This window comes from Varanus komodoensis, unplaced genomic scaffold (assembly GCF_004798865.1).
Source record: "Varanus komodoensis strain SLA01 unplaced genomic scaffold, ASM479886v1 scaffold72, whole genome shotgun sequence".
Classification (NCBI taxonomy): domain Eukaryota; kingdom Metazoa; phylum Chordata; class Lepidosauria; order Squamata; family Varanidae; genus Varanus; species Varanus komodoensis.
In genome coordinates this window covers 270,284-283,099 of record NW_025336374.1, presented here as the reverse complement: position 1 = coordinate 283,099, position 12,816 = coordinate 270,284, and the positions used below count along the sequence as shown (strand labels likewise).

Here is a 12,816-nt window from a genome sequence, read left to right as displayed (position 1 = left end):
ATAGAGTAGCATACAAGTCGAATAAATAAATAATCAGTTTACACTCTCATAACATCAGTTAGGTGAAACAGAAGCAAAGTGTCTAACCTCCTCCCTATACCTGTGTCAGGAGAGGGTGCTGCATATAAGCCCAACACCTGTGTAAGTTTAAACCACAGTGTAGTAGTAAGGATCAATACAGTTTATGTATTTAGAATTAGCCATAGTTTTCATATGTCAGTAGATAGTCTCTCTCTCACACACATACATATATAGGTAGCTGCAACAGAACCTTTCCCTGTCAGTAGCATAACCTTACAATGTTTATATAATCTAGACAAGCTTCTACTTACCTCAGCACGATCCAGTGCAAGTTCTAAAGCTTGTTGCTGTGAAAACAAAAATACTTTTTCTCAGAAAGCACATTATTATTATTATTATAACATTTCTATGCCGCCCCTTGCCGAAACCTCGGGGCGGCTTACAACATGATAAAATACATTGAAATACAATAGTACATAATAAATTACCATTAAATATAAAAATACAAAAAATACATTGCTTTACAAATACAAAATTAAAATTATCAGTATAAAATAAAAATATAGGATGAGAAAGAGAAGGAAGAAGAAGTTGCCCAGGCCAGATCATATGTTTTAACAATTGAAATGATGTTTAAATAAAAAGGTCTTTACCTGGCGCCGAAAAACCAGTAACGAGGGTGCTAGGCGGACCTCTTTGGGGAGTGAATTCCATAGGTTGGGTGCCACCGCAGAGAAAGCCCTCCTCCGGGTACTTACTCTCCTAATTTCTTTCATGGAGGGTTCCCGGAGAAGGGACTCTCCCGCAGATCTCAAAGGGTGGTCGGGCATATACGGACGTAAGCGCTCGTTCAGGTAGCCAGGACCCAAGCCGTTTAGGGCTTTGTAGGTCATAATCAACACCTTGAATTGGGCCCGGGCTTCAATGGGAAGCCAGTGAAGCTGATGGAGGACTGGAGTCATGTGAGCATAACGCCCCGTCCCCGTCAGCAACCTGGCAGCTCTATTTTGCACCAATTGAAGTGTTCGGACTGTCTTCAGGGGAAGCCCCACGTAAAGCGCGTTACAGAAGTCTAGGCGGGAAGTCACCAGCGCGTGTGTCACCGTCGCCAGGCAGTCGTACTCCAGGTAGGGGCGCAGCTGATTGATCAGCCGAAGCTGAAGGAAGGCGTTCCTCGCTACCGCTGTCACCTGAGCTTCCAAAGAAAGCTCCGGGTCGAGGAGTACTCCTAAGCTGCGGACCTTATCTCTAAGAGGGAGTGTTGCACCATTCAGGACCAGATCAAATCCACCCTCTCCGAAACCCGATCCGCCAACCAACAGGACCTCCGTCTTGTCTGGGTTGAGTTTCAGTTTATTGGCCCTCATCCATTCCCTTACCTCGACCAAGCACCGGTTCAGCACAGCCACTGCCTCACCTGGATTAGTGGAGAACGAGAGGTAAAGCTGGGTATCATCAGCGTATTGATGATTCCGCAGCCCACACCTCCTGATGACCTCTCCCAGCGGTTTCATATAGATGTTAAATAGCAGAGGGGATAGAATGGAGCCCTGTGGTACCCCATGGCATAGCTGCCATGACGTAGAGACATGGTCCCCCAGCACTACCTTCTGGAATCGACCGTCGAGATAGGAGCGGAACCATTGCAAAGCAGTGCCTCCAACCCCCAATCCCGCAAGTCTATCCAGAAGGATACCATGGTCGATGGTATCGAAAGCCGCCGAGAGGTCAATTAATTGATCATACATATCTATAGATTCCTGTACTATATCATATAATCAGTGTTATTACTTATTCAGCAAATAAAATGTCAATAAAACAAACTATTTAATATTCTAAGCCTACAGTCTTTAGCATAGTTATCTGAGAGTAAATTCAACTGAAAATAAGGAGACATCTAGCTATGTAGGGTCAGGATAGAAGCATAAGTAATACATTGGTTGAGTACTCATAGCAAGGCAATCTGCTCAGTGACTAAGCAACACAGTGAGCATGTTCACACATAACATTAAACAATGCCATGAGGTAATCATGCAACATAGTATCTCAACTTGTGTCCTGGGTTTACATATTTGCAGTTTCTATGCACACATGGCTTCCATGCTTCATCTTCCCTCCAAATGGCTCCATAAGTCTCTTCACCCCACTATGGCTGGACTTCAGTCTCAGGGTGTTCCACTCCTGTCTGCATCACCTGCCTCTCCCTCATTGCCGCACACACTCCCCTGGATGTGGCCACAGCTGGCTGCCCTGCTTTTTATTTTTGACTGCTCAGGAAAGCAACTGCCTACTTGCTAGAGTACCACTGTTGTTCCAGAGTAGCACTGCAGGAGCATTTCGCACTGCTGCTACACGTTGTGGCAATACGCAAGCACATCCACCCACCTCTTCCCCCTCCCTCCCTGCACATGTCTACGTTTGCCCGCGTGAGTAGGACCTGCAAATTTATTTATTTCTTTAAAACTTTTATATGTTGTCACTTATGCATGGCATCTCAGGACAGCTTACAATCATTAAATGTTGCCAGGGGCTGCCCCTTGTGCAGCCAAATGCATGGAGGACATTGGTGCAGGTGCCTATGCCAAGGACAAAGGGAGCATATCCTGCTGGGCTGATTTCCTCAAGGGTGTCCATTTTGGCATCTGCATGGGAACGTTTGCTGGCAGGCTACCAGGACAGTTGGGCAGGCAGAAGCAGGGCTTGTGAGGAGTGCTGAAGATTGTTGGGGATGAGATGGGAGCAGGGGAGGGGGCAGGAGGCAGATCGGAAGACATGGGCTCCGTGTGACACTCCTCCAGTCAGTGAAGTCCCACGTGCTGCCTGTGTGAGCCTCATGAGCAGGGCAGCCTACAAATGAGGCGAGTGCTGGCTTCAGCAGGGGCACAAGCATGGTGCCACTTCAAAGCACTATTCCTGAACTGGGCAGCCACCAGACAGGAGTGCCAAACAAAGCTGTTTCTGCAAAAGGGTGGATTTGCTTTAGATCAAATTGATTTAAATCACAATTCAGTATAACTGGATTTAAATAATGGTTTTCCACATAAAGACTCATTCTTGCTGGTACAATCTTAATATTTACAACCAGATGAAAGTTTCATTTTTAGAATAACAACTTTTCAGATTAGTTTTAGTTATATCAAACAATTACTGATTTGGTTATACAATTAGAAATACATCATAGATAGATACTTATGACATTATTGCATGGTGAACTATGTCCAGTTTAAAAGATTAATAATTCATATTTGGACAACTTTTCTGCTGTACGTTATTGGAAGGTGAAAAACCATCATTACCTTAATAACAATTTAAATAGTTTTATTTAACTAAAACAAGATTATTACATGTGTATTCATGTATTTACTTAAACATCCATGTTTGATAAACTGATGTGCTTGAACAAAGTATCTTAAAAGAAATAGAATATCAGCCTGGTCCACACATGAAAATACAGTGGTACCTTGGCTCACGAACTTAATCCGTTGCATGACTTTGCTCATGACCCAAATTGGTCATGAGCCAAGTAAAATTTCCCCATAAGGTTCAATGTAAATAAGGTCAATCCATTCTGTGACTTTTTTTTTTGATCACAAAAATTTGAAGCACAGTGACAAAGAACAACAAAGATTGCAGCCATCTCCCCTGCAACCAAGCGCAGCCATCTCTCCCCCTCACCAGCATGACCGTGATTGTGCCCGTGCCCCCTGCACAAGCGCAACTGCAATTGTGGCCATAGATGGATGTGATTGCAGTCGCGCTTAGGCAGGGAAGACAAGTGTGATTGCAATTGTTACCCAATGCGGAGTTTGCAACCTGAGGCAATTTTTTTCTGAAATTTCTCTTTGAGATCCGATTTGGTCGTGAACTAAGGTGTTTGTGAGCCGAGGTACCACTGTACTGTCCTCTGTAGCTCACTCATCTTCTTGTTGGTTCATAATCTAGAAAAGAAAAACAAGCTTTCCTACTTTATTGGGTCCCAAACGATTTCTCAATATAGAGTGAATGAGTCCAAAGAAAGATAATATTCTTTCTATGACAGCAGAAACAGCTACTTTTTACGGCAGCAGGCTATAAAAAAGATCCAGTTTGGGAATATTTTAATAAAGTTCCTCTACCTATGGATAAGGCAGGCACATGTGCAAAATGCAAACACTGCAACAAAAAATGCAAAGCCTGATGGCTTGAATGAAACCACATCATGAGAAGTGCTGTGATAAAGACAACAAAAAGAATAATATGATAAACCTCAGTCTATGAACAAAAAAATCCAAAAACGTGGAGTGTTCTGCTCAAAAGGGTTTCGCTTTAACCTTTACTCCTTGTCCCTCCCTCCTCACAGTTGGCTTCTAACCCACTCCCAACCATCTTCTACTATTCATTGAATTTTTCAAAACGTAGCACTTAGGAGGTTAGTGGTTGAGTCTGTATACATAGTTTTGCAAAAGGACAATGGGATTAAGGTCTTTTTCTCAACTCTGTATGTTTAATTTATAACATTTTTGCTGTGAAGAAGAGGCATGGGATCTCTGCAGATAAAAATTCAGTTTTGAGAACTGTAAAATCAAGCATCTGTGATAGAAAAACTGCCTAATAACCTTACAGAAAACTCTGGAAGAGCATGACATTGTGAATGACTTAATGGAATATATTTACCAAAAAAATTAAACATTACATGAATATACAGTCTCATGCTACATAATTAAAAACTAATCCTTTTTTCATGATGAATAACCTTTGCACTATAGTGTCTTAAATAGAAAACTATCTTCAGATATATTTTTCCTCAAAAAGTAGTTCATTTTAAAAAATCAATTAAAATTTTAAACATCCACAAATTTTAAAAAGATCCATTTTTACATATAGTTTAGAAATCATTTATTTTTATCCATCCTGTTCTGCAGTTGCTGGAGGTTGGTGTCATGTGCATATATCCTGTCAAACCTCAGGGATGCTCACAGAGACTCCTCATGCCAATTGTACTGATGATTCAAATTCCAATGATGACGATGAGACTGTTTTAAAAATGGTGCAGTCTTTGGTTGGATCCTGGGATCCAATAAGAGGTAGCAGTGGGAGAGATTAGCCCAGGGGCAGGCAGGGAGGCAGATCAACCTAAGTCTGGGAATGTTGGGCAGTCACAGCCTGTGGGAGGGGACACTGACATGGGAAGTTCCTCCAATGGGGAACTCCAACCCTTTGAGTAGGTGGACCACATGGCATCTTTCCATCACCAGAGGGAAGTCCAATTAGGGGCACAATGGGAGGAGCAGAGATCTGCCCATTTTCACAGTCCACCTCCTCCAGGTTGCAACACAGACAGGCTCATAAGGAGAGCTTTGGGAAATGAACAGCAGGTAGGATTAAACACTCCACTTTGTGTATGCTCACAAACTTATGTGTAACAATAAAGATTATTAAGCAAAGAAACACTGATAAGACTAATATTGCTTGGAGAGAGAAACTCAGATCGTGACAGCAGTGCAGCACAATGTCCCACTGCCAGTGAGACCCCATCTCCATTGCTGGGCATTGGAAATCTGTGCACTAACAGAGAAGACAGGGAATGCAAAACAGTCAATCAGAACATAGCTGCAGCTGCCTCAGCAGTTGCTAAACATGGAGTACAAAAAATGGAGGCCACAACATCTGCTGCAGCTGGTCTCACCATCAAATTTGACAGGAGAAATGCAGAAACCACACAGAAACATTGCAACAGGGGTCACACATAATGAGAAGTCATGGTGAAGTGTGGAAAACTTACAATAGTCTATTGTTTCTCCCTATGGTTTCATGGAAACCAAATGTGTCACACTTCACCATACAAGCTGAATCCTCACATAATGACAAGCTCTGCCTGCATAGTTTCCAGCATGGCCTGCCATTACATGTGAACACAGCCACAGTGTTTTGTTCATCAAGCAATACATTGTGTACCTGACAGATGACTGGGGTCACTCCTTTCTCTTTAGTCTCTAGGAGGTATCCTAGGGAACTTTGCTGCTGAAGTCACCTGGTCTCCTTTCTTTGCTCTGATCATGAACCCTAAGCTCTTGCCACCACTTTCCCTAACCCCCCTTTTTTTGAGCCTGCAAATGGCAGCTACTGACAGCCCCTCCAAAGGCAGCCCCTCCAAAGACAAAACAACACACTTCAGGGGCTGTCACTGGTTCACCACTTTTTAAAAAACATTTTTCACACAACCAAATGCAAGCAACTGCTTTTGTACTTAAAAAGAAAAAAATGCTGGTTTTCTAGAGCATAACTCTGAAAAGCCTAGCCAGGAAGTTGCAAGTGTGAAATTCTGAATAGTCAAAACCATGGGTTATCAGAGTAGCCCGTTGTCTATAAATGGAAGTTGTCCAGGTTTGGATGACAAATGATCCATCAAAACTAGTTGCTCACAATGGGTTGCCATTTGATGCAAACAAACAGACATACATACATTATTAAAAATAACGTATTATTGATGAAGTCGAATCAATCAACATTGTGGTCTGTGATAACAGCAGCTACATTAAAGCGTAAGTGAATCTAAAATGTATAGCAGGAAGTATGTATAGCCATATTTGTGTAAGGACAATATCTGTTAGACAAAGATAATTACATTTGAACAAGTTCTATAGTTCAAGATATAACGCTAACTGTAAAAGAAAATGAAACAACACATCAGCTAACATATCCTCCTCCTCTAAGAGGAGGCATTTCAAAAACAAGAATTTGGAAAGACAATAGGGAAAACTCTTACCATCATAGTCAAAGGTCAAACAGGAATGGATCTTTAAGACAGGAATGAATCTTAAACGAATCTTTAAGATTCTAGCATAGAAAGCAGAGTGTCACTTTTTAATGCCCATACTGAAGGTACCCTAGAGTTGCTGGGAGAAGAAAAATATTTGATCACATAAAGGAAAAAGACATTCTAGAGAAATCTGATTTTAACCTGAAAGTTCCTACCACAAAGTGTTAGGCTGTAATCCTATGTATCTGGGAGTCTGACTTTTGAGGAAATATGCATGCAATTCTTCTGCTAGTCTTTAAGGTATCATGGAAATTCTTTGGAATTGTTTTTGCAGAAATATCTGCCTTTCTCCCTGTTTTCCTTTGACCTGGGAGATCCAGATAAGACTGGAAGCTTCTACCTTAGTTTCAGAATGGCTAGATTTCCATAGCATGCAGATTTTTGCCTGAATTTAGCAGTCAGATGATCACACAGTTACCCAGATAACGGTTTCCATCCTCCCAGCCTTGCTATGCATCCTGGTAGCCACTAAAAGCAGCATCCCCATCCTTTCCCTATTCATGCATGTGGATAGCAGCAGCCTCCTCCTGACTCATCCATTGTGGTCCTGAGGTGGGTTCCCTCCTTCCCTTCCCATCCCATCACTTCCCTAGCGTACCTGCATATCTGTGGTACTTTCCAGCAATTCCAGCCCCAACAGGATTTTTATTAAATGGAAATAACAGTTTTGCCATGGTTCCCCCCCTTCTCCCTCCACATATTTTTGCACAGCTGCCCTGTTTCCAAAGTACACAGGGAGATGTACACATTGTTTGGCCAATGGGAATAAAACAAGTAATGAAGCATCAGTTGCTAGGGGGCTGAGACAGCAGTAGTGATCAAAGGCTAGAAGTGACCACTACCATACCAACAATGGTAAAATGGAATTCCTGGGTCTGGAGAACTGGAAAGCCACAGTGAAATGTGAAAACCTTTGAAAAGACCATTGATATGGTTTCAGAAAACTAATCCTACTACAGAGGAACTCTATTACTGGGTCTGGATGACAAAACACACCTACAACAGTTGGATTTCATCATGGATTCTTGTGCTATGTGAACCCATACATTAACTACAGTTAACTTGTAATCTGAACTCATATTTTAGGGTTTAGATAATGGGCTGAAGTATAGCTAATCTTAACTAGGAGAAACAAGGGAGATTTGTAAAACAGAGTTTCAAGTTAACTTGTTTCCACTAACCTTAACTAACATAGTCTGTTGGATTTGGACAACAAGACAAACTGCAGTTAATCTAAAACAGCAGGAAAATCTTCCAAGCGGCTCCTTGCAACCATGTTGGAGGAAGAAGGGGGAACCCAAGCTTCACTGCAGCTTGTTCTTGTGAGCACTAGTTGAGTACTACATTCAAATAAGTCTATTTTTTTTTCATTGACATATGTATGTTCTGATAACATTTTTATCCAGAAAAACTGTGAAGAGTCATTTAACCTTTTTGGGGGGTGTAGCTAGCACAAGTCTCTATCTGTTGTAGTTTTAGTAAATAATTATTTCAAATATTTTGGCATTCTTTGATCAACTCTGTTATACGAGTATAATAGCCAATCAAACCCCAAAAGAGAATATGGGGATGTAAACAGAGCACTTTTGATTCACTAGCTACTTAGGAGTAGCAGCTACACCTTAGTATGCCAACTCACTAAATTGCTTCCTTGATATATCTAAGCATGAACACCTGAGGCCACCTGTTAACCCTTTCTTCAAGCCCAATAAAATCCATTCAATATCTTTTTCATGTAAAAGCACAATTTACTCTTGTACTCCTTTTTCTTAGATTAAGGATCTCACAACTGGCCAAAATAAGACAGTGGAGTTGTTGGTATTATCCTTTAGTACTAGCTTGACCATTCATTTATATCCTTCTCTGAGTGTATGATCGTACATCATTTTAGAAGGGAAAAAGTCCTAAAATACCCAGCACTGCTGGAACTTTTAGAAGTTCTTTCATTCTAAACATGCATAGGATTATGCTTTACATATTGTTTTTTGGAATCCTTGATCTTCTAAGGAGATTAGGACTACACTACACATGTTCAGGAATGTGGTCTGCCAAAGTTGGAGTATTTGCATTAAGGAACAAAGGGGTTTCAAAACTTGTACAGCTGGGGCTCCAATCCAAATCTTGGGTCCTTGCTCAACAGTAAATCCAGTTCCAAACCGGGAGGTAACACCAAGACACATTTATACAATACCATCTTGCTGGTTCCCTGCTGTGTTGGAGTACTAATTTAGAACAGGCTTCCTCAACTTAGTGCCTTCCAGATGAGCTGGACTCAATATCCCCAGATTGCACAGGTACTCATGATGACTGGAGATGATAGGATGTTTTGGATGATGCAGTCTAATACATTTGGGGGACATCAGCTGGAGAATGTGAAGTCAAATGAGTCTTAGGAAGTCTGAGCAACAACAAAGCTAGTGGAGGTGACAGTATTCCAGCTGAGCTATTCAAAATCCTAAAAAACGATGCAGTAAAAGTGCTACACTCAACATGCCAGCAAATTTGGAAAACTCAACAGTGGCCACAGGATTGGAAAAGGTCAGTTTACATTAAAATCCCAAAGAAGGGCAATGCCAAAGAATGTTCAAACTACCGCACCATTGCACTCATTTCACATGCTAGCAAAGTTATGCTCAAAATCCTACAAGCTAGGCTCCAGAAGTATGTGAACCGAGAACTACCAGAAGTACAGGCAGGATTTCAAAGAGGGAGAGGAACTAGAGATCAAATTCCCAACATATGCTGGATCATGGAGAAAGCTAGGGAGTTCCAGAAAAACATCTTCTTCTGCTTCATTGACTATGCTAATGCCTTTGATTGTGTGGATCACAACAAATTGTGGCAAGTTCTTAAAGAGATGGGAGTACCTGACCATCTTATTTGTCTCTTGAGAAACCTATATGCGGGTCAAGAAGCAACAGTGAGAACTGGACACGGAACCACTAATTGGTTCAAAATTGAGAAAGGAGTTCGGCAAGGCTGTCGCACTGCCTGTTTAACTTATATGCAGAGCACATCATGAGAAAGGCAGGGCTGGATGAATCACCAGTTGGAATTAAGATTGCTGGGAGAAATATCAACAACCTCAGATATGCAGATGATACCACTCTCATGGCAGAAAGTGAAGAGGAACTAAAGAGCCTCTTGATGCGGGTGAAGGAGGAGAGCACAGAAGTTGGCTTGAAACTCTATATCAAGAAAACTAAGATCATGACATCTGGTCCTATCACTTCCTGGCAAATAGATGGAAAAGAAATGGAGGCAGTGACAGATTTTATTTTCCTGGGCGCCAAGATCACCGCAGACGGTGACTGCAGCCAAGAAATTAAAAGAAGCTTGCTCCTTGGGAGGAAAGCTATGGCAAATCTAGACAGCATACTAAAAAGCAGAGACAAAAAGTGCCAACAAAAGTGTGTATAGTCAAGGCTATGGTTTTCCCAGTTGCAATGTATGGCTGTGAAAGCTGGACCATAAGGAAGGCTGAGTGCAAAAGGATTGAGGCCTTTGAATTGTGGTGCTGGAGGAGACTCCTGCGAGTCCCTTGGACTGCAAGGCGATCAAACCGGTCAGTCCTAGAGGAGATCAACCCTGAGTGCTCTTTAGAAGGCCAGATCCTGAAGATGAAACTCAAATACTTTGGTCGCCTAATCAGAAGGAAGGACTCCCTGGAGAAGAGCCTAATGCTAGAAACAATAGATGGCAAAAGAAGAAGGGGACAGCAAAGGATGAGGTTGCTACATGGAGTCACTGAAGCAGTTGGTGTGAGTTTGAGTGGACTCCAGGGGATGGTGGAGGACAGGAAGGCCTGGAGGAATGTTGTCCATGGGGTCGCGATGGGTCGGACACGACTTTGCGACTAACAACAACAACAAGCTGGAGAAGGCTAGACCTCTGAACATATGAAGTTGCCTTAGACAGAATAAGTGCTAAATGACTAGAGAATAACTAATGTTGTCCATATCTACAAGAAAGGAGAAAAAAAGATGACCCTGAAAGCTATACCCTGACATCAATCTCTGGGGAAAAAATAGAGCAAATTATAAAACAGTCTTCAAACACCTTGAAGACAATGCAGTAATTACCAGAAGCCAACATGGGTTTCTCAAGAACAAATCTCACAGGACTTATTCCATTTTTTGACTGGGTCAAAATAGATTGTGGGAATGCTGCGGAGATAAACTTTACTCTAAGCTTTAGCAAATCCTTCAACAAAGTGCTCCACAACATCCCGATTACCCGACTAGCAAAAAGTGGGCTAGACAGAGCAAACTTTAGGTGGATCCACAACTGGCTGCAAAAGTGGATTCCAAGGGTGCTGATTAACGGCACATTCTCAAACTGGGGAGAGGTGACAAGTGAGGCGCTGCAGGGTTCTGTTCTGGGACTGGTACTCTACAACATTTATATTAATGATTTAGATGAGGAAGTACAAGGAAAGATAATGCAGATGACACAAAGCTGGGTGGAATAACAAATAACCTGGAAGATAGAGATAAGATACAAGGTGATCTCCATAGGCTACAACTCTGGAAAGAGACCACCACAATGAAATTCAATAGAGACAAATGCCAAATCCTCCTCTTAGGAACAAGAAACCAAATGCACCTCTACAAGATGGGGACTAAGCTACTCAACAATACTGCAAATGAGAAAGGTCTTGGGGTTGTTGTAGATTACAAGCTAAATATGAGCCAACAATGTGATGCAACTGCAAAAAAGGGGAAACAGTATTTTGGGCTGCATTAACACAAACATCACTTCCAAAACATGTGAAGTACTAGTTCCACTATGCTCAGCACTAGTCACACCTCATCTGGAATATTGTGTCCAATTCTGGGAACCTATGTTTTTTTTTTTTTTAAATGCAGAAAAACCAGAAAGGGTACAGAGGAGGGCAACCAGGATGATACAGGGATTGGAGTCAAACCCTATGAGGAATGATTGAGAGAACTGGGTATGTTCAGCCTCAAGAAGAGAAGACTGAAGGGTGATATGATAGCACTCTACAAGTACCTGAAAAGCTGTCACAAAGCACGAGATCTCTTTCCCTTCATTCCAGAGTGCAGGACACAGAATAACAGGCTTAAGTTAAATCAAACGAAATTTACATGAGAGTCCAGGAAGAATTTCCTTCCATTATGAGAATGGAACCTATTACCTGGGGAAGTTGTGGGTTCTCCCTTGCTGGAGACATTCAAAAAGCATCTGGACAGTCATCCAAATAGGATGGTGTAACTTAGTGGCCTGCAGTAGCAGGGGGGTTGGACCCCTTCCAACTCTACTATCAAATCAGACCAGTCACCCACTTAACTCAGCAGTAGCTATCTTAATTGACCATGGCTCTCCAGGGTTTCAGGCCAGACTCTTCCCCAGTCCTATCTGGAAATATGAGGGACTGATTCTGGAACCTTCTGCATGCAAAATATGTTCTCTACCATTGAACTATGCCTCACCCCCCCTATACACACATTTCAGCAGACATTAGCAAAGCAAATGTCTTACAGCAATGCTCCACTATTTTATGTACCCTTTTCAAAGTTACTGTGAAGGTACTATCTCATTCCCCAATGCTCAATTACTGGATTGTGTCCATACCTCTTCACAATCCACTCCCAAGTAACAAGCAAAACTATCAATCCATGACAGGGATACAGATTCCATTACACAAGGATGGCATGCATCTCTACCACTACTAATATCCTTAAAAATGTTTTTAAGCAACCAGAAAGGCCTGCATTATCTGTTGCTATGTCAAAGCTATTGAACACTCCATCTTAAATTTATTTTAACCCCAACCCTGAGGGAATTCAGCTGACATGATGGTGTATTTTAAAAAAATATTTGTTGACTCTGAATTAATAGTAGGGGAAGGTAAACAATCCTCCTGCTCAGGTCTTGTAACATTAAAAGGCTTGCAGAGGTATGTAAGTTAGGCCTACCCCCTGCCACTGATCCCTAGCTGCATCTAAAATCCCTTCACACATTGGCCAAACACA

At 41.9% G+C, this 12,816-nt stretch overlaps 1 protein-coding gene across 16 annotated transcripts in view; it reads right to left on the bottom strand.

Moving 5' to 3' along the window:
- Positions 1–12,816, bottom strand: part of SUPT20H (SPT20 homolog, SAGA complex component) — a 94,236-nt gene that overhangs the window by 79,894 nt on the left and 1,526 nt on the right. For all 16 annotated transcript variants that reach the window (XR_006416840.1, XM_044452422.1, XM_044452423.1 and 13 more), the window contains exons 2-3: positions 6,767–6,896; positions 333–368 (exon numbers count right to left, since the gene is read on the bottom strand). Coding sequence is in view for 15 of the 16 variants with exons in the window: in XM_044452422.1 (XP_044308357.1) it covers positions 333–368; positions 6,767–6,772 (42 nt within the window). In the remaining variant the exon portion in view is untranslated. The remainder of the gene's footprint in view (positions 1–332; positions 369–6,766; positions 6,897–12,816) is intronic.